At 33.6% G+C, this 23,732-nt stretch overlaps 1 protein-coding gene across 1 annotated transcript in view; it reads left to right on the forward strand.

Moving 5' to 3' along the window:
- Window positions 1–23,732, forward strand: part of CCDC178 (coiled-coil domain containing 178) — a 358,040-nt gene that overhangs the window by 118,189 nt on the left and 216,119 nt on the right. Inside the window, exons 13-17 of the mRNA XM_065889454.1 lie at window positions 2,741–2,803; window positions 3,951–4,112; window positions 5,672–5,785; window positions 10,663–10,808; window positions 13,801–13,960. Coding sequence (XP_065745526.1) covers window positions 2,741–2,803; window positions 3,951–4,112; window positions 5,672–5,785; window positions 10,663–10,808; window positions 13,801–13,960 — 645 coding nt within the window. The remainder of the gene's footprint in view (window positions 1–2,740; window positions 2,804–3,950; window positions 4,113–5,671; window positions 5,786–10,662; window positions 10,809–13,800; window positions 13,961–23,732) is intronic.

Genomic DNA, 23,732 nt, shown 5'->3' on the forward strand with positions numbered 1-23,732 from the left:
TCCCTATTCATCTACCAATGGCATTCATTACAGAATTAGAACAAAAAATTTTACAATTCATATGGAAACACAAAAGACCCCGAATAGCCAAAGCAATCTTGAGAAAGAAAAATGGAGCTGGAGGAATCAGGCTCCTGGACTTCAAAGTGTACTACAAAGCTACAGTAATCAACACAGTGTGATACTGGCACAAAAACAGAAATATAGATCAATGGAACAGGATAGAAAGCCCAGAGATAAACCCACACACATATGGTCACCTAATTTACGACAAAGGAGGCAAGAACATACAATGGAGAAAAGACAGCCTCTTCAATAAGTGGTGCTTGGAAAACTGGACAACTACATATAAAAGAATGAAATTAGAACACTACCTAACACCATACACAAAAATAAACTTAAAATGGATTAAAGACCTAAATGTAAGGCCAGACACTATAAAACTCTTAGAGGGAAACATAGGAAAAACACTCTGACATAAACCACAACAAGATCTTTTTTGACCCACCTCCTAGATTAATGGAAATAAAAACAAAAAAACAAATGGGACCTAATAAAACTTCAAAGCTTTTGCACAGCAAAGGAAACCATAAATAAGACGAAAAGACAACCCTCAGAGTGGGAGAAAATATTTGCAAATGAAGCAACAGACAAAGGATTAATCTCCAAAATATACAAACAGCTCATGCAGCTCAATATCAAAAAAACAAACAACCCAATTAAAAAATGGGCAGAAGACCTAAACAGACATTTCACCAAAGAAGACATACAGGTGGCCAAGAGGCACATGAAAAGCTGCTCAACATCACTAATTATTAGAGAAATACAAATCAAAGCTGCAATGAGGTATCACCTTACACCAGTCAGAATGGCCATCATCAAAAAATCTAGAAATAATAAATGCTGGAGAGGGTGTGGAGAACAGGGAACCCTCTTTCACTTTTGGTGGGAATGTGAATTGATACAACCACTATAGAGAACAGTATGCAGGTTCCTTAAAAAACTACAAATAGAACTACCATATGACCCAGCCATGCTACTACTGGGCATATACCCTGAGAAAACCATAATTCAAAAAGAGTCATGTACCCCAGTGTTCATTGCAGCAGTATTTACAATAGCCAGGACATGGAAGCAACCTAAATGACCATTGACAGATGAATGGATAAAGGAGATGCGGCACAAATAAGCAGTGGAATATTACTCAGCCATAAAACGCAAAATTGAGTTATTTATAGTGAGGTGGATGGACCTAGACTCTGCCATACAGAATGAAGTAAGTCAGAAAGAGAAAAACGAATACCATATTCTAACACATATATATAGAATCTAAAAAAAAAAAAAAAATGGTATTGATGAACCTAGTTCCAGGGCAGGAATAAAGACATAGACCTAGAGAATGGACTTGAGGACACAGGATGGGAGGGGGAAGCTAGGGTGAAGTGAGAGTAGCATCGACATATATTCACTATCGAATGTAAAATAGTTATCTAGTGGGAAGCAGCAGCATAGCACAGGGAGATCAGCTCGGTGCTTTGTGAACACCTAGAGGGATGGGATAGGGAAGGTGGGAGGGAGGCTTGAGAGAGAGGGGACATGGGGATATATGTATGCATATGGCTGATTCACTTTTTTGTACAATGGAAACAAACACAGTATTGTGAAGCAATTATACTCCTTTAAAGATCTATTTTTTTAAAAGTCAACTAATTTCTTTTAAATTATCAAAATACATCATTGTATAAATTGGTTTTAGGTATAGCTATGTCCTTAGGTGAAGTAATATTTAAAGATAGTAGTTTCTTTATCTCCTCTTTCCTTCTTTGGAGTTACTTTTTTTACTTTAGGAGAGTGTAACTTTTTTTACTTTAGGAGAGTGTAATTTTGATGGGTTGCTATACTAAGAAAAGGAAGGGTTGTAGGAGAGACTTACTGACTTGTTTCTTTATAATGTCTGTGTAGACTCCGTGATATGATGAGGGGTTCAGTAATGAAGTAGGAATTTTAGAGACATTTCTCAACCTCCACTGTTCTTCTTTACAAAGCTATACATCTCTTGAATATGGAGGACAGCTTAAATCCAAGACAGCTCCTCCCTCAATAAGAGGTTCCAAGATGTAATTCTAAAAGCAGAAGGAAATTTTTGAGTTATTTCCAAATCTGCTTTTGTGATGATATAAAGTACAACTATGAAGAATTTAAGACTCTCTATCCAAGTAGCAAAAGAGAAGATTTTTCCACATATTTTTTGCCCACTAACTTGCAAGAATGATTTTTTTTAAATAAGAAAGGAAAAAAAAAGAGAAATTTTTCTAGCCAAATGGAGAATCTGATCATATTTTGCAAACTTTAAACTTGAATTTACCTTGCCTTCAAAATAGAATACGTTCATTCTGGAAAATAGTATTAAAAACAAACAGATAGTTTTTAAAAAGAGGGATTGAAGACTATCTAGTTTTTCCTTTTTGATTTTCCTACTTTGGTATTTTAGTTCAGGATTATAAAATGCAAAATTGAATGGAAATTCTGTGTTCTATTTCCTGATCTTGTAGCACTTACTAATTTTGCCTCAGATAACATTAGGTTTATTTATAAAAAATTATAACACTCAATTTGTAATGAGCAGTTTACTCTTCGTTTTAACGTAAGTAAAATGCATTTTATGTTGGCAGTTGTTCTAAAATGTTTTTTGATATTCTATAAATAAAACCTCCTTTTTAAAAAATTTGATAATATATAGGGCAGAGAAGAATTCCTGAAAAAACTCACTCGAGATGAAGTGGCTAATGGAATGATGATTCAGGTAATCCCAATTTGGTTTCAATATTTTATTCTTCCTTTAATTTGCATTTTACGTAGCATTTTAAATTTGCCTGTAATGAGGCATCTTTTCACTACTTGGTTTGCAAGCCAGCAGTTTTCTCTCCTTAGTTGATGACAGTTGCCCTCTGTACGACTAGCAGTGTCTGATCATGCATAAAGAAACTGACCTCTCATATACATATCTCATTTTGTGGTTTAATGGGAATTTCTGCCAGCCTAGTAAAAGGGCAGTGGGATCTTATTCCTAAGTGTCTCTTTAGTTTGCTTTGTGATGATGTCATGTTTTCTTTACTTTTAATGTCTTTCAATTGGACTCTTTTATTTAAGACTGAAAAGAAAACATGCTATATTTCTATATAAAGATTTTGAAACTAAAGCCTTATAACTAGCAAAATCAATTTTACTTTTTAAAAAATCTTTATCTATCACCTGCATATCCTTTGGGACCTAGATTGGGTGTTCTGAACACTGGCATGTTTGTAGACTGCCTCCCCTTCAGAAATACATAAATATTTGAAACCATTACTATAAAAAGAATAAAATCAAGAGGCAAAACAGTCTAAGACAGTGTTAATTTTAAAAATTATTTGAGATTATCTGCACCTCTGTTCATCTTTGAGGCAAACACAAATTTTGTGATTTTTTTCTATTGGGAAATTTGATATTTTCAAACATATAAAAACAGTGTCTCTCTAATTCTATATGCTTGAAAATGCCAAATTCCCTAATTTATTTCTCTCTGTAGATAAGCCCAATAATTCCATAATCTTCCAATCCTTTTTGCTTAATAGTTTGTTATTAACTTCTTATTTATTAGTTTGATTTGGTCTTAGAATGCAGGAATTACATATATTTCAATATTTGTCATTAACGTGCCATCTAACCTTATTATCCTCCAGTACTTACTTAAGGATATCTGATTTTTATTGTCTATTAAATTTTGTCCTCTCATTTTTTATAATATTACTTCTGTTCTTTTTAAATATGCTATATTCGTACCTATTGCTTTTTTATGGTGGCATTTATTGTTTTCATTTTTAGACATTACTGACCAGTACAGGATAGAGTCTCAATAAATGTTTAGGTAATTAATAACAATGAATCATTTTAAAAATCTTTGCTGGCAGAAAAGACTGTTTTCCCTTCAAGAAGAGCAGGCACTTGAGAAGCAGGATCTTATGAGAAAGAAAACAATATATGCCTTAGCACTGGCAGAAATGGAGATACCACTGCTTAAACTAGAAGAAGAAGCTGTAAAACTCAGAACTTGCCACAAAGAACATTCTGATGTAAGCATTTATAATTAATCCAGAAACTAATTTGCAGGAATATTCAGGTCAGTAAATCATCTATGCGATTTTACATTATCATTTGGAAAATTATGATTTCACATAGGAAGACACAAAAGCATGGACAAAGTAAGTAACTATTTTATGACCACACAACCGATCTACAGTGGAATTATATAGCAAGACTATTAACGCTATTACCTGGAACCCAACACTTTATCTTAGAGAGTACTTAGGAAAAGCAGTTTTCAAATGGGTGAGTAGTGATTTATCTGGTATGATTACCCACTGTAGTAAATTTAATTCAAAGTCTTCACTGCTTGTTAATAAAATTCCAAAGCTACGTTTGCTCAAATATAGAATATAATGCATCTTGACATTTTCGTGGTAAATTTTTGATGTATGTAAATGAAGTTAAGACAGCTAGGATGAAAAATAAAGCAAATGTTAATAAAATATTTTCAAAACAACAAGTTTATGGCAGTAACTGATATCACTAGCCCTTCCCAAAGAAAAATATGCATACATCATATCATTAGTCTTTTGGAGAATTAGAAGGTGTGGTAGGAATTATACATTCTTGTCCTCGGCTGCAGGGAGGATGTACGTATATTCATTTGGGCCATTTTGGCAACAGGGTTTTTTTTTCTTTGCAAATGATGATGTAACTTTGCATTCTTAGTCTTTAATAATTTTCAAAATTTCATTATTTTAAAAACTTTGTGATTTTCAAAGTTTTCCTATTATGAATGTTTATTTTGGTCTTCAAAGCATCTCTGAAGTAGGCAAGAGAGAGTTTATCTGTAACATAGACATGAGAAAACTTGGGCCTACCTGCATGAAGTCACTTGTACGATGCCATAAACCATGGAAACAGCAAATTCTGAGTGTACTTCTTGGGGCTTCTAAATGCTTATCCTAGCGCTCATGTAATGAATATATAACCAGTACTAACACCTAGTGATATAAATGATTTTAATAATGGCTCCTCCTTACATTAATGATAGGAGTTTATTAATTGCATCAAAGCCTTGGTGTAGTCATCTGAGTATGATAATGAATTCCAGAAAAGATTAATAACTTCTATCTTTTCTTATTTTATAATAGCCATTGTTTTGTACCTTCTTGTAGTGCAGTAATCATTTTTGTTTTATTATTCTTTAATAGTGTATAAATCATAAGAACTAATAATTTAGCATAAACTCCGTGAAAGAGTAAGTTTTCATACACTTTCTATAATGATTGCTGAAAATTTGGAGTTTTAATTTTGGTTAAAATATTTTAAATATTGTGAGGAAAATTTATTTCTATGTGAGTTTATTAGTTTTTGTTACTTAGCTAAAATTGATTAGACTTTGATTTTCTTGGGTAATTCAAATTGAATATTGGGATTATGGATATCCTAGTATGTTTTTGTAATTCATGTGTGGTGAATTCCTTTCCTTTTATACCAAAATATATGTTGTTGTTATTAAAATAGTTGCTTGGGAACTATCTGGTCTAAACCAAGATAATTGGATTGTAAATGTTGCACATCTTAATTTCTAAATGTCCTATAGTTACTAGGTGAAATAATTGAGAGGAAAGAATATGTTAAAAGAAATGTAGAGAAAACAAAGAAAAAATTACAAAGAAAGGGGAAGAAAACCCAGGATGCATTAATGAAAACTGAGGTAAGAAATTTAATGTCAAAAAATAATTTTGAATTTACAACCTTTTCATCTCAATGAAAACTATGCCAGCAAATTTAATTTTAGGTGGATGTCTCTCATTTCTAATTGGTTGCACTAAGTTGATTCTGCATGCATGCACGCACATGGGCAGTCTCTGTGTCTTCATTTTCTCTCTTACAGTGTCTTTCCCACTGGTACAGTGTATCCTCCTGTTACCTTTCCTACAAAGTAGAGATAGGGATTTGTAGTGTCTGAGATAGTACCATGATTCTGAAGATGAGACCAATGTACAGATTGAAACATTTGTTAATATTTGACATCTAAATGTTACCCTCAAGCTGGTATGTAGGCGGCATGAACAAATGGCTATATATCAAAGGACTTCAGGGCTTTTTCCAACTTAGAAATATTTACTCCCTTAAAATCCTCACATCTAACATTCTAACTTTAGAGAATCATTGGATATGGGAAAGTAGAGATAGTCCATTGTCTTTAACTTGCTATCCTCTGGATATATTTTAAAGGTAGCACCAATATGATTTGTTAGTGGACAGCTTGTGGGCCATGAGATGGAGGTGTAATCATATCCTTTAAATAATGTTAACCCTGTACAGGGCCACAAAAGAAATATTTTTTAAAATTACCAAGGAAAATAATATGTATAATAATAATAACAGATATTAATATTTTGCATGTTTTTTATATGTCAGGCATTGTTCTAAGTGCTCAGACCTATTAACTAATTTCATCTTCATGATAACCCTATGAAGAGTGTACTGTTATTCTCTGAATTCTACAGTTGAAGAATCTGATGCATTGTTTTTTAATTAACTTGTTCAGTTTCACCCAGCTTGTTAATTCAATGTATCTGGCACTAGAAGCTCTGCTCCTGACCATTACATTATACTGGTCAAATCATACAGGTTACTTTTATTGAGCTCGGTGAAGTAAAATCAGAACTCAATAACAAAAAATATAGCAGAAAGAAAAAATATGTAGACCACTGGAAATGTTTTTTAAATCACATTTTCTTTATTTACTTCTGTGTTAAGGAATATTTAGAATTACAAATTACCATTTATTACAAGTGACTGATGGTAAACTATAAAGCAAAATTTATGGAATGGGCCAACATTATAATTTGGTATTACCAATAAATTATTTTGGTAAGAAGAACTAAAAATACTTGGCATATCTATGAAAGGCAAAAAGAACGTGCCATGATAAAAATTAAAAGAGACATAATTATATACGAAATTGCATAGCAATTTGTTTTAAAATCTTGATGAAGTATATAATTTATTTTTGAAATACAAATGATGAAAACTGGGTAAAAAGAAAAAAATAACAAAAATGGATCAATAACAATAAAACTGGTCTACACTCTACCAGTAACGGCAAGAACAAGCACAGATGCTTTATAGGCCTCCCACAAAACCAGGTAGAGAGCATAAGAAAGCATGGAAAGCTTCTAAATTTATTCTATAAAAGTATAACCCTGAAACCATAACTGAAGAATATTACCATAGGTAAGAAATCTGTAGGTGATCTCACTTATGAACATAGATGACAAAATCTTAAATATATCAGTGAATTGAATTTTACAACGTGCTAAAAATGATATACTTTACAAAATAAGAGTCCTTTGAAGAATGTGAAGATGATTGCGCATAAACAAGTGTACTGATATAATTCACTTCATTTACACAAGTGAAAGACAGTTAGCCTAAAATATTTGATAAAATTTGAAAGCCACTGATTTATTTAAAAAAACTCTTAACTGTCTAGATATATAATGAAAACATCCATACCTTAATAACATGTGTTATAGTGTCTACCAGTATTTTCCAGCAAACATGATACTTAATTATGTAACATTAAAAATAAATCCATTAAAATCAGGAACAAAACATTCAGGCCAGCTCTTACAACCCAGCACACTGCTGTTATTGATGACAAATTACTTGTAACGTGTCACAAAAGATAAAACATATGTGTTCAAGACTGCAGTGGAATGCCACCACAGTTCTTATATCCACATCTGAATATTTGCTAAAATAGTAACTAAAAATTTCCAAACGTTAACAAATATAAATAAATTCCAATGAAAAACATGGCTGAATACTTTGTGTGTATGCTCAGTATTATAGAAGTTACTAAGAGTTTGAGGGTTAGAGAAGAAGGGTTCATTTTCTTTTGTTTGTCCTTCAAATTGATGTCTTTCCAATTACTACTGAGTCCTTAAAATGTCTTAAACATTGTTGGAATTTCCTGGAGTTGGAGAAGTAAAAGAAGAAGTTGGTTCACTCAAGAAACACATCATCTTGCTGGGGATCATACAAGGAAACAGACAGCCTTAATACATTGTGAGCAGAGCCACGACAATGGTGTAATGGTGTGGGAAGCGTCAAGAAGGAGGAAACGCAGCTGAATCAAGGGCATCCAGGAAGATTTTTCAGAGGAGGTGATGTCTAAGAATGATAATTACTAATGGAGAAATTGAAGGTTGAATATTTGCCTTGCTGTGATGTTTAGAGAACAGAGATGATATACACAAAAAGACTAAAAGAATAATTGGCACTGGAAGCATTCAACAAATGGTTTCCATTATTATTGTTAGCATTATTATTATTATATAAATTTTAACTTGAAGAAATGAAGTAAGGGCTTTTTAGAAACAGACCTTGTGTTTGCAAAGCAAGGAGATCATGTGAGAATGCTATGTGTTTGTGGAATTGCAAGCACTTTGGTATGACCAGAGTTATAAGAGTTATAAGAGTGCAAATATATGAAGCTAGTGAGACGGGCAATGCCTTGTGTGTCATGCTATGGAACCCCATCCTGAAGAAACTTGCAAACATCATTAATAGCATTTATTAAGTCCTCATTATGTTGACTGGTATATAAACAACACTACAGCAGCATTTCTACCTTCTAAGAACCTAAGTTAGACAAATAATTTTATCTTTTACTGTGTGTAAGCATTTCAGTCATGGGCCAAGCTAAACAGTATTACTGAATTTTATGTTTAACCCCAAGTTAAATCTTAAGTGTGGAATATGGACATATTGTATTTAGATAACATAAAAATATTTACTAAATCTTAAATAAATATTAAAAATATCTGAAATTAATAATTTAGAATCTGAATATAATTTTTATTATCTAATATTTATAAAATATATGGTTTTCAAATTTTTGAGATAAGGAGATAACAAAAAATCTTGTATGGTAAAATATTAATTAACTTCATTTTAGATTTCTAGACCCTTCCAGGTCTGGGCATGAAACTGTCTTTGGGTGGAAAGCCTCAAAATTGCTAAAACCTGTGTCACCAGGCTAGAGAAAAAAATAAGCCAAAGAATTGTAAATGTACCATTCGTATGCCTCAATTCCCATTTGCTCTAATGACACTTCAGCATTCATCAAGACTCACAAATGGTTCTTAGAGTCCCCAGGCTTTTGCTCACTCAAGATATTCAGATGTTGATATATACTCTTGATTGACACGTGGCATGTAACAATTTCTTTTCGCACTGTGGGGACATCTCTAATATTTTTGATGCCATGGAAGGGGATATGGTGCTCACATTTACGAAAGACTCACTGATGGTACCTATGAAAGGTGTCAAAATACACGTTTTGCTTTTCACTGCTGTCTGCAGGAATTGCACTCTTTCTTTCCTTTAGTGTAAAATCCTCTGGCACCACCTTCAGCATCACTGAATTGGCTGGTATGATCTAAGTTGTTGACCCCATTGCTTCTGAAATCTCAGTTTCCCGTGAAAATCATCATTGAAGATTACGGCATGCGTTATGGAATCTGAACGAAAAGTCAGGGTTCGTGATACCGTGCTGTACCCACGATTGCCCATCCTCTCTGACTTGTTCCTACTTATTTTTACCCATACTTGTGCCTCCTCACACTTTTTGTTTGCTTGACTTTTCTCCCAGAAATAACATAATATCCTAGTAGGCCCACTGAAGAATCCTTGTCAGCCATCTCAACTACCTTCTGGTACCAAACCAACCAACCAACCAAAAAAACCCCATTTATTAGTAGAAGAGTTCCAGAAGTTCCAGAAAAAAAAAGAAAAGAAGGGATGATATGAAAATCCAAGTACAGTACTCAATTTTCCAAATCTTGGACAAACAGAAGATTTTTATAGGAAAATAAGTATGAAAGATTAGCAATTCTTTCTTCTTGAAATCTGTAAGAATAGAGAAAGAATTAGAAGGCACATGGGGAAAACTGGAGGAAAACAGGAGCAACGGGAGCAATTGAGACTGTGAAATCCACTGGGAGAGCAGCACCAGCTAGAAGCAGTGCGAGACGTGGGGAAAAACAACCTTCAGTGAGTCAGTCACCCAGTCAATGAATCAGTCCGTCAACATAAACACCAACAGTTATGAAGGGATCATGCAAAAATTGATACAAAATCAAATCTCCAATCTGGAATTGGACTGGCCAGCCTTGGGGAATTGTGCTGGTATTAAACATTGACTCCTTTTTCTTAAACATCAGAACAATATATATCCTTGCCTGCCTTTAGTGTACATGTTTGATAACCCATGACCACATGCTGGCATCTTAAGAGACATGCCTTTCAGTTGTGTGTGGGAGGGGAGACAAGTTAGTGCAGGGTAGAGAGGGAGGGAGAGGAAGGGCGGGGAGAGAAGATAGATAGTTATAACCGATCTTTTAGAAAACCTCATCAGATGTAAGAGGAGAGAACACAAACCTAAGTTGTTACTTATATTGATAAGAGATTACTATTTGCTTTTAATTGTTCACATGGCCAAAACTATTTGTGTTTCTAAACTGGAAGGATTTGAAAATCCTAGTACTTAAGGTATTCCTGAATTTTTTTTTTCAGGATAAATGCTCAATAACTTTTAAAGAAATAGAGACCACTAAAAGTAAAACAAGTATTTATCATGCAAAAATAACTCAATTGAATAAAGACTTAGAAGAAAAACAAAAGGAAAAGAATGTTTTTGACCACACACTTGACTGTTTAAAGTAAGTACTTAAAATTTATCAAAATATTAAATGCTTAATATATCATTTATAAAAGAGATGTGATCAAATTTCCATGTTTAAAATTTATTCTTCAAATGATCCATATTTTCTATCATGATTTGATGTGAAATATACATGTGATATTTGATAATTTTGGTTTAAAAACATAATCATAAATTGCTGTCATTTTTCATTGCTCCTCTGGGTTTATTCTTATTGTAATAACTGCTAATGTTTCTCCTTTCCAAGCATAAGAACTTTTATTCGTTATGAAATTCATAACCTCTCCCACTAATTTCAACATTTTTCACTTATATGACATGATTAATAATATATATTTTTTCACCCAACCTTTTTTGATAACAGTTTTGAGGTAAGAGTTTAGAAATTCTATAAAACCTCATGTAATTTATTCACATTAATTGTCTTCAAAAGCCTCTTATACAGTCCCCTCATTAGTCTGGGGCATACCTGACAAAGGCCTTTCACTTTGAGAATAATCATGCTTTAAGACTCTTACTGTATCCATAGACCCCCACTTAGAACTTACATACTCTTCCTATTGAGTATTTCCTATTTTATAATACATTGAGAACAGGATTTGGAGGACTACTGGAGGAATATGCATTGGTCACATTTAGGAATGGTGGTCTGATTTAAATATAGAAGGCTAATACAGTATTAGCAAAATCATAACACTTGAGGGATAAAGTGTCAGAAAAATAGTTATGCACAATCTAATACCATGTATCTTAATGGAGTCAAGTCAATGAACTCAACAAGGATTTGTTTAGCTCTTACAACAGGATTTTATTTTTTATTTAAGTTTATTACAAAATTTACTTTCAAAATGATCATACAGCTTTACCTGAAAATTACTAAATCATATACAGAATATCAGGGAAGATATTACCTGATATTACTTTGAAAGATATGTATCCATATTGTTTAATATCTGTAAGAATATTTGGGGGCTCAGAGGGATAAGCCTGAAATTACATAATTTACACTAAACTTATATTTTGTTCAGGAGCTGATGAATTTTTTTTTCCAGGATTCTTACCATTTCAATTCTAACATTTTCTTCCATCCTGTGCCTAGATTATATTGCTTTTCAGGCAAGAACAGTCACCGTGTCCCAGTGAATCAATTCCATCCCTAAACTTGATCAAACTCTGCCTTTGCCCTGGAAGAGGAGAAAAAGAATAGCTGACACTGTGTATCATTTACAAATCTATTAACAGTGATGATGGACAGTGTGAAGTAAGATTTAAAGCTAAGATAGATTGACTTCCTAGTGTGCCAGGCGTTTTGTGGGCAGTCTAAGCACCTATCTCATCCAGTTCTCACAGTGAATTCTTAAATCCTGTCATAACATTCCCACATGAATGCCAGAGAAACAGAGCCTCAGGGAAATTAAATGATTAAGATTGCACTGCTAATTAGTGGTAGAGCTACTCCAGCTTAGGTTTGTCCTGTTCCAAAGTGTGTACTCTTTTGACTGTGCATATTGACTCCCTAAACTAGGACTGGAACGGAAGATTACTGAAGATTAACTGTACTAGGAATAATCTACTGATACTTTCACCTAGTGTCAATGTTGATGTTAGTGAGTGCTTACATAGGACATCTCATAAGAATTATGGATGTTGTTAGTACGAGTGATGAAGTGGAAAAAACAGAGGCAAGACAGATGAAAGGGAAGGACTTTATTTCATTTAAAAGGAGAGACACCCATCTAAAAAGTGTGGCTAGAGTCATGTTTTCAAATTTCCTGATAACAGCCATAGTAGAGAGAGAGGAAAAAAATGAGTACTTTGTGTTGAGCTGCTGAATCAAATAGAGGTAGTCGGAACTGGATTTGAATTCTGGTTCTGTCATTTACTAATTAGCTTACACAGGCTAATAATACCGAAGTTTAGCTTTTTCATCTGTTGGATGGCTGAAATAATTATTCTTTCATAGGGTGGTTGTTGTATTAAATGAGATATTGTATTCAAAGCACTTTAACATTTTAGCCCCCCAAAAATTTTAGTCCTGCTGCCTTTATAACTAACTGTGCAAATGATTCAATTTTCCATACCAGTAGAGATGAAAATGAATGTGGGTAACATAAGACTGTGCTGAGCTTTTGCAGCTCTGCTTATTCTAGATTCTGGGTTACTGATCAAGTCTGGCAGTTATTTCTAAAGCGTATTTATTTTTGTGGTATTGTTTTAACCACTTTTTGATGCTTTTTCTACTAGTATAGTTCCTAATATAACTACTGATTTCACCATAAAAATAATTTTACTTCTGTGTCTGGATGTACTTAGTTGCAAATGACAAAATACACAAGGGTACATATACACACGCTAGGGCACACACACACACACACACACACACACGCACACTCAAACACCAGCTTAAACAATAGTGAAACGTATTATCTTATGTAACAGGAGGCCTCTAGGTAGGGTAGGCTGCAGGGTTTGTTGATTCAGCAGCTCAGCACATGGTACTCATTTTTTGTTTCTTTCTCTCCACTATGGCTGTTGTCAGCAAATTTGAAAACAGGACTCCTTGTTCACATTTAGTGAATTGAGCCCCTTCTACATGGAATTTGGCTCTTGCCTTTCATCTTATTGCACTGTCTTAATATATGTTTAGTGGTGAATAATTAGCCTCTTGCTGGTTGGCTTAATCTAATCAGAATGTACCCTTGGAGTTATATGCTGCATGGAGGGGGAATTCTTCTGGAATGACAACAAAACAGAGGCACACTGGGTAGGCAGCCAAGAGAATCCACTAAATCTCCAGAGATTGTCTTCCACCTGGATCATTTAGATGTAGCTCATGGAGACAGGCCTATGAAAAGGACTAGGGAATTTTTGCATAGCCATTCAGTCTAAGATTTTTCAATATTGGGTATTTTAAAATGTATCATAAATGCACATTAGAAAATTAAATGTGAATTGATTAATGGCAAATGCAATTCTTTATTTTGTCATAGGGACCAGTTGATAGCCATGAGAGAGAAAAAGGGACATGCACAAGCTGTGTTTGATCATCTCATAAATGAGAAAAAAGCCTGTGAAGAGAGAATCTATGAGGAAGAACAGAGATACAGAACACTCTTTACCATGAGGCAAAGAAATCTATCAAATGTTAAGGTGAGTATTATTTTTGGACTGTTTTAGAATGAAGGAAATATAGTGATAGTCAAATTAACAGCTAGTTTGATGCACTCATTTTTCATACTGAAGTAGCAAAGATGTTTAGATTTTTTAAATAAATATGTTAGCATAATAAGCATGCAATGTTTCATTTTTTTAATTTCCTATAATTATATTCATACAGCATATGAATGCTGTATGCATTCTTTTCAGTGCATTTTATGTGCACTCTCATTTTGTCACTGTACTTTTATTTCAAAGTCTACTGATGGCAGGTTATTCAGAGCCATTTTTACGTTTTTAACAGGAAATGTGAAAATAGTTAGTTTTGTTTCTGAATAAACATAATTTGAATGTTTACCAGCCACTTCTTTTTAAAAAATGAGGATATTTTACACTTGCATATGTTTTAATTGAACAGTAACTAGTCAGAAACAAGGAGATCATATGGTAAAATGTGTCTTTTTAGATCTGAAGTTTTATTAAGTTTTATAAAGCTATACATATTAAATTTTTTGATATATGACTAAATGATATACATTTAGCTAAGTGATTCACAACCCATTTTACATTTCATAAGAGTTGTTACATTTAATTGACATAATAGATACCATAGTTTTTAAAAATATATTTATAAATATTACTATTACTTGAAATGCAACAGAAATTACTTCTCAAAAATAAACAACCCCTAGGAATGATGGAAACAAATTAGCAAGAAAATTATAGGAAGTATAAAATTAATTCAAAATACTGCAGAATGTTGTTTTGATATGAAATTTTAAAATTCTAAAGAGTATGCATAGAAAACAAATTTATGGTTACCAAAGAGGAAAGGGGGGGAGATAAATTAGGAGTTTGAGATTAACATATACACACTACTATATATAACATAGATAACCAACAAGGACCTACTGTATAGCACAGGGAACGATACTCAATATTTTGTAATAACCTATAAGGAAAAAGAATCTGAAAAAACATATATATATATATATACATATATCTGAATCACTTTGCTATACACCTGAAACTAACACAACATTGTAAATCAACTGTACTTCAATAAAACAATTAAAATGAAGTAAAAATAATAAAAAATAAACAACTCTACTGTATTTTATTAAAACTGTTTCCTACAAAACTTTAAAAATTATATATTATCATAATATACTTTTATCAGATATTTTTGATCCTGATATTTATATATTCAATTATGATATGTATTCAATAAATTCAATTCCCTTTTTTCCTTTTAACATTTCAAAGACATTGCTAATACATTTTCAAAAAGATTATTTGGAACAAATATACATCGAATAGACATGTATGTGAGTGAATGAACATACCATCTATAATGCTATTGCTGTGATCCCTCCTATAAGAAAATTATTAATAAAAGAACAATACTTTTATTAATAATAGTGCCAAGTAACATTTTTCCCTGTTAAATGTGGCTTTTACGTAGAAAAAGGTATGTTGGGTTTTTGTGTTTTTTGTCTTCAAAATATGAAATTAACTGGTGCCATCTAGTGGCAACAAATGTTGCCTCCTCTTGGAGGAGTTCCTGGAGGTTTGATGGACTGGGGAAGCTTAAAGTCAAAGGCAGCTCTCAAAACAAGAAGCTTTAAGTTACTTACTGAGTTAAGCATCATTCCCCACCTCATATTTTATCACAGCAGTGGAATTATTTGTTTGAATTCTACCACATTTTCCAATTGTACTGATGCTGAGGACACTGGGATTTCAGGAATCATTTACTGAGCGGCATTTCAACACTTTAATGGAACCATAATAATTAGTGAAATGACAAAATATGGTCGTCAGGAGAGAGATGAAGGGAAAAAATCCTGTATAACTAGCCTCTCAGTAATTGAGAGCTGTATTTCTTTTCATCCCGAAGCTGTCTCTGCTTTCCCATCCCAAAGTGTACCTACATCCAGCCATTCGAACACATCACACAGTCTCGGGTTTTTTTCTTAGCACCAATCTCTATTTGAACTTGCTTTGTTCATTCGTTTTTACTTCTTTGCTGTCTGACTAATCCTGCTATAATAATGTCTTCTTTACGAAGACAGGAAATTTTCTGCCACATTCCCCTCTGTATCCTAAAAGCTCAGAACTATGGCTGGCACAAGGGAGGGTCTCCAAAAAAATCATTGAATGACTGAATGAATGATTAAATGGATGAATGTATGCTTTTTTGGGTGTAATTTTTCTGTCCACATGCATGATAGTGGCTAAAAGCAGTAGCATTTCAAAGATTCTTTCCATACCGCATCAGACTGATACTTTAGCAAATATTCATGCTGTACGCAGAAGCTGAATATCTCTCTCTCTCTCTCTCTCTCTCTCTCTCTCATCCTCTCTCCTTGATAATACATAAGAAATTTGGCATCTATTCTCTTCCATCTAGGTGAAAATGGTTAAATTGTCTGTTGCTTTCCTACAATTAAGGATTCTGCTAAATATCTCAATAATGCTTTTCAAATAACCTTTTAATTTATATGAAATTGTCTTGAATAGGTCTTTGTTGTGCATTCACCTTATATGATCAGCAGAGTAGAGATCGAACATGAAAAGTTTAGAGATTGATATAGCTCATCATTAGTGACACTATCTATGATTATGATCAGTTCTTGATGTGAAAGAGTGGAAAGACAATGAAATTCCTCATGGAAAATCTATTCTCATCCCTGTTTAGAAATTGGATGAGATAAAATATTGTAAATATGTCTATAATGTAAAGCATCCCCAGAAAGAAACAAGGATTATTAGGCATCATTATAAATGTGGTGTTATTAATCTGGGTTGTCCCTGCTGGACAAAAGAATTGATCACAATTATGGATCATCTAAAGAAATTGCTTATTAAAAAACTTTATAAAAGCCACAATGGAATTAATTGAGGATGCGAGAAAACACACCATAGAATTAGAAATACGAACAGCTAATAAAATACTTTAAGAAAAAAATACATAAACGTCAGAGAGCAGACAGTGTGGTGCTAGAGTTAAATTCAGTCTTTTTCAGTAAGCAATTCCAATGAGATATCTTTAAATGATAGATTTCTTGAATGCCATTCAGTTTTTACTAACTGCCTATAATTTGCAAATGCAAATTGCTTAAGATTAAAATTTCTGTATTGCATGTTCATTAGAGTACTATGGCTGTAGCTACTAATCTCCCTCTTTGCTTCTGGGAAGGTCCAAACAAAACTGGAGTTTAAAGCATTTTAATCTATCATGAGCCATCCTCAGAAGTCCCACTTGCCTTTTCTACATCAGTGCCTTTCTCTAGTGTTCTTTTGGTAGTCTTGCTCTCCTCCCTATAACTTAGGGTATGATATGAGAGGGGTACAGTGAACTACTGATACAATGAATCTATGGCAGACACAAGCAATTTCCAGATTGAGTTCTAGCAGAGACAGTCTCCCAATACTTTGTATTGTTTATTAGTTTTTATTTTGCTTCATATTTCCCACTCTCAGGAAATACCTCTTCCCTTGTCTATTGCTATTTCAAGTTTGGCTATTGAATCATTTCTTGACTCTTTCATGTGATAAATTCTTAGCTTAATATACAGGCAGTGATTCACTAATTTATCAGACAGCCAGATACAGACATAGTAAAAATCAGAAACAAATTTAATCTGAGATCATTTTAAAGATTACATAATTTTGAAAATTATTCTCCTATTGGCCACTCATCATTTCTTCATTCACGTGACTAGTTTATGAGTACTGCTGTTTTGGGGGCACTTAATATTGGACGACCAAAACCCTAGCCTCAATTTAAAAATGTAATCAGCAGGAAAATGGAAGATGTGAAAAACAGACTTGAATATAGTGATAACATTCAAATTACAAACAGTAAATTGTGTTCCTGGCTCACTGACTTGCTATATTAGGTATTATTATAAATAAAAAACATGTATTCTTTGTTCTTAATAGTGGGAAATGAATGCATTTTCATTGGAAACATTTAGAAGACTGACCAATGAATCTCCTAGGCAAGAATAGTTTGCCTTGATGATTTTCTTACCACCAGAAGATTTTCATACAGCATGAAATTTTAAAAACTTAAGAATGTATTTTGCATAATTAATAACTCTTTTAAAAATAATTCTGATAGGATTAAACATTAATTAATCACATGCAGTAACATTCATTAGGTTCATCGTGTTGCTTTTTTAAAGCAACTTGTTCAAATCTACAGCTCTTTGAGGAATGGACATTTTGATCTGAGGACTGGTAGCAAAACAGTACTAATTTTGTCTCTGGGACCCTTCAGGTTTTTGCACAAACCCACCCAGTCCTGCAATGATCATAAGGAGTTAGAAATCAAGAGAGGGTCACACTAGAATATAAAGGAAAAATGTAGCATGGATATGAGTCATTCCCAAATAAAAGTTTAATATATTTTGAATGTTTGCTTAGAGCATGATTCATTAAACAAGGAAGAAACTTCCCTTCTTTCTGCATCTTTCTCTAACATCATGTTGCGTCTTACAGATATGTTCATGAATTACTGCTAGTACTATGGGTTAAGGCACTATATATAAAGTTTAAATAGAATTTTTATTGTTTGAACTGGCAATCAACTACGTTTTCAGTTTTTTTCCCCAACTATCTAGAGACATCTATTACAACTACTTGGCTATAGTCCATTTCAGTTTTTCTGTATATTGGTATTTTTTTCTACATAGTTGTGATAATACTCTATGATCACACTTTGGAATTATGATTTTTCCAAGTAACATTAATTTCCTAGTGGGTCTGCCACTTTTGAAATGTCTTCTCCTACTGCAGTGTAATATCATAAATATGTGATTTTCTCTTTTGATCAATTAATTATGTTTCCAAATATCAAATTTCATTGTTAAGTATACCTTACTTGATAATGCTTTATACTAGATTCAATTTCCAATCATTTAATGCTGAACATCTGTTGGTCTACAGTTCTTCTGTTTTGTACTTCGTTCAAGATATTGGTATCAGAAATTTCTTGGAGTTTTAAAAATGAAATAATAAGCTTTTGTTCTTTTTTCTGTGCTAAATAGCATGAGGCATTTCAGTTCCTTAAAAGTTTGAGAAATTCTCCCATGATACTATCAAGATATGTGAAAAGTCAGAGGTTTTACCTTACTTACAAGCTAACAAGTTAGCTGCCACTGCTTTACAAGAGCTGACAGAAGACTTGAAACTCCTGGGTGAGAGACAGAGGACTATTACTCAGTACACATGGCTGTGTGAGCTTCATGTTTGTAGGTTCCCCTTGGCTCCAAGTCTCATGGGAGTAACGTGAACGTGGTCCAGGTAGATGCTCCATACACAGGGGGTTTTTATCACAGCTAATGAACCTGGAATGTAGAAAAACCCCAATTTTATAAGTGAGCTTCTAGCAAACTTGCCCAGCCTTTGCCCCAGAGGAAGGCATTACACTGTCTATGCAGTAAATTTTGAAAAGATAGTTCCGGATAAAAGCTGTCACAGAAGTGTATAAACATCATGGTGAATTGCCTCCCAAAATATATTATCTGAGCTTGGTTCTTTTGTGAAGAAAAACATTTCAAAATTTATTCTATATCTTCTTTGGTTTTTACATAATTAATATTTTCTAGTTTTTGTGTCAGTATTTTAAATTTATTTTGTCTAGAAAAGGTCGTTTTAATGAGATTTTCAAATTTATCATTAAGTTGTATGACATAGGAATAGTTTCATCTTTTCTGCTTCTGTAGTTATAATTTTCTCATGTATTAGCCTCTTATTTTTCCTTTTCCTTGATTAGTCTTAATTTTTTACCTTCTAGTTGTTTTTTCCACAAACTCCAAATTTTCATTTGTTTATAAAGATAAATTATTTTTGTTTTTAATTCATTAATTTCAGCTTTTTTCTTTATCATTCCGTTTGATTGATTTTCATAATTCTATTTTCTGTTTGTTTCTTTTTTAGAAACTTGAGTTGAATACGTTTTTGTTTTTCACTCATAATATTCATGTATTCTCTGAGTACAATTTTAATATGTAGCATTCTTATTTAATATTTTTACTTGCACATTGGCTTAGTCAAAAATTAGGGAATTTAACATCCTTGAGACTTTTTGAGGGGGAAAAAGGACAATAGATAAATAAAATAATTATTTACAAGATTTTTTTATTTCCACAGGTTGGGAGCAGAGGGTAGTGGGTATTGTTTAAATTTATGTTAAGGAGTGATGCCAGCAAGATAGTGTAATAGGAAATTTCTACTGTCTTTCTCTAAAGAAACCAATTTTGACAGTCACTAAGGGGCAAGAGTACCTTTGTAGAAGTCCAGAGTCCAGGGGAGCATTTCTTGCACAACATCAAGCAAAAAATTCTGAGATAGGGTGAATTGGACAGGGTAAAGGAAGAGTTTCATTTTGCCTACGTCACCTCTCCCCCAAGGTGGCATAGCTCAGTGCCGAAGGAGACCCCTTTGGCCTGCAACTTCTGAGATTGCTCTCACTGGGGGAGAGTGAGGGCATATTAGTGAGTGCTTAGCTTCCCCAATGTGCTTAACTTCTTGGCTGTAGGATGCAGCCAAGAGGCCCACTTCTTTCTCACCCCATCCAGAATACTGATGTGAGCAGCACGACTGAGGGGCAGGGAGAGACAGGTACACAATAGGCCGTGCTTGTAACACATCGCAGGGATGTGTATCCAACTATATAGATTGCATCATGGATCCTGCCCATTAGACCTGGGGATGCTTTACCAGTGGACACTTCCTACTGGTCCATGGGCATCCCTAATGCTCTGAGCACCTCACTCACAGACCCTTCCCCCATGGGCAGTAAATGTGAACTTTTGCAGATGGCTATTGAGCATGCACAGAAAGGCAGCCCAGCTCCGTGGGATTGAGAGAAAGCACACAAACTTGAGTATTTAGCATTGCCCTAGGAAAAGCAGATAGGAAGCTGTCAGCACTCCGCTGGCTTTGCAGACTTAAAAGAAGGCACACAATCTTAAGAATTCCATTACTCACTGCATACACAGGAAGTGGGCTCTGGGCTGAGCATGCAAACAGGAGACCCCAATCCATGCCTTTCACATGCACTCAAAGAAGGTAAAAGAATTCCACCCCAAGAGGAAATAAGAAGTGTGGAGCAGATATATCCATAGAAAAGGTCTGAGAAAGTCACGGCATCCTTTGCTGGGCTAATAAATGAAGTTATCTCTCTCCCTAAGCAAGTCAGTAAAGACTAGAAAAGGTGACTGTTTTTTCAAATGTAAATAGAACAACAAAAGCCTTCAAGGAACATAAAAAATTAAGGAAACAAGACACTAGTAAAGGAACACAATAATTTTCCAGTAACCTACCCCAAAGAAATGGAGATTTACAATTTGCCTGATACAGAATTTAATACAGTTGTTTTGAGGAGGCTCAGTGAGCTACAAGAAAGCACCGAAGGACAGTCCAATGAAATCAGGCAAATAATACACAAATGAAACAAGAAGTTTAGCAGAGAAATAGCAATTGTAAAAAAAAAAAAAGATAATCTGAAACTGAAGAATACAGTGAGTGAAATGAAAAAAAATAAAGCAACAGAGAGCATCAGTAGCAGACTTGATTAAGCAAAAGAAAGAATCTGTGAAGTAGAAGACAGGTTATTTGAAATTATTCAGTCAGAGAAGAACAAAGAAAAAGAATGACAGAGAATAAAGAAAGTTTATGTGAAATATGAGGTACCATCAAGAGAAACAATCTATGCATTATTGGAGTCTGGCAGGAAAGGGAGAAAGGGGCAGAAAGTTTGTTAAAAGAAAGGATAAAGAGCAAGACCCAATTATATGCTGCCTACAAGAGATTCATTTCACATTTGAACACACACAGACTGAATGGGAAGAGAATTTAAAAAAATATATTCCATGCAAACGTAAACCAAAGAGAGAGCAGGGGTAGCTCTACTTGTATAAGACCAAGTAGACTTTAAGTAAAAACGTAACAAGAGTTTTACTTACCTGTAAACAGGTCATTACATAATAATAAAGGGGGCAATTCATGAAAAGGATATAACAATTATAAATATATATATGCATCTAATATCAAAGCACCTAAATATATTGAGCAAATATACTAACAGACATAAAGGGAGAAATAGACAACAATACAATGATAGTAGGGGACTTTAATACCTCACTTTCAACAATGGATACATTATTTAGACAGAAAATCAATAATGAAACATTAGACTTGAACTACACTTTAGGCCAAAACAGACATGTATAGAACATTACATCAAACAGCAACAGATGACACAGTCTTCTTAAGCAAACACAGCACATGCTCTGGAGTAGATCATAAATTAGGTCATAAAACAAGTCATAACAAATTTTAAAAGGCTGAAATTATACCAAGTATCTTTTCCAAACACGGTTGTATGAAGCTGGAAATTAACAACAAGAGGAAACTAGAAAATTCACAAATATGTAGAACTTATACTCCAAACCAAAGTCAAAGAATAAATCAAATGGGAAATAAAAAATATCTTGAAACAAAAATGGAAACATAATATACCAAATTTATGGGATGCAGCAAAAGCAGTTTTAAGAGGGAAGTTTATAGTAATAAATGTCTACAAGGTAAAAGAAAGATCTTTCAACCAGCCTAACTTCATACTTCAAGGAACCAGAAAAAGAAGAACAAACTGAACCCAAAATTAGGAGAAGGAAGAAAATAACAGACATAATAGCAGAAGTAAATGAAATAGAGGCTGGAAAACAATAGAAAACACCAATGACACTAAAAACTGTTTTTTTGAAAAGATAGACAAGAGTTTAGTTAGACTAAGAAAAAATAAATTAAAAATAAAAGGAACCATTACAACTGATACCACAGAAATACAAAGAATTATAAGAGATTACTATGAAATATTATGTGTCAACAAATTGGATAACCTTGAAGAAAGAATACATTTCTAGAAATATATAACCTACCAAGACTGAATTGTGAAGAAATAGGAAATCTGAACAGATGGATTACTAGTAAGGAGATTGAATTAATAATCAAAACCTCCCCAACAAAGAAAACCCCAGGACCTTTACTGGTGAGTCCAACCAAACATTTAAGAATTAATACCAATGCTTCTCAAACTTTTCCAAAAAATATTGAAGAAGAGGGAACACTTCCAAACTCATTTCATGAAGCCAGCATTACCCTGATACCAAAGCCAGACAAGGACACTACAAGAAAAAAGCCTACAGGCCAATATCCTTCGTAAACATATGTGCAAAAATCCTCAACAAAATGCTAGCAAACCCAATTTAACAGCACATTAAAAGGACCAAACACATAGCCAAGTCATATTTATCCCTGGGATGCAAGGCTGGTTCAACATACACAAATCAATAAATGAATAAAGGCAATACAACACATTAACAGAATGAAGGGTAAATATTATATAATAATCTCAACAGATGTAGAAAAAGTATTTGACAAAATTCAACATCCATTCATAATTTTAAAAAACCAGTTAGGTGTAGAAGGAATGTACCTCAACGTAGTAAAGGCTGACAAGCCCACAGCTAACATCATTCTTCATCATCAAAAGCTTTCAGCTTTTCCTCTAAGGTCAAGAAGAAGGCAAGGATGTTCACATCACTTGTGTTCAACACAGTACTGAAAGTCCTAGCCAGAGTAATTAGGAAGGGAAAAGAAAAATCATCCAACAGGAAAAGAAGAAATAAAATAGTCTCTGATAGCCACATAGAAAAGAATGAAACTGGACCCCTATTTTACACCACTCAAA

The sequence above is a fragment of the Phocoena phocoena genome, chromosome 13 (genome assembly GCF_963924675.1).
Source record: "Phocoena phocoena chromosome 13, mPhoPho1.1, whole genome shotgun sequence".
Classification (NCBI taxonomy): Eukaryota; Metazoa; Chordata; class Mammalia; order Artiodactyla; family Phocoenidae; genus Phocoena; species Phocoena phocoena.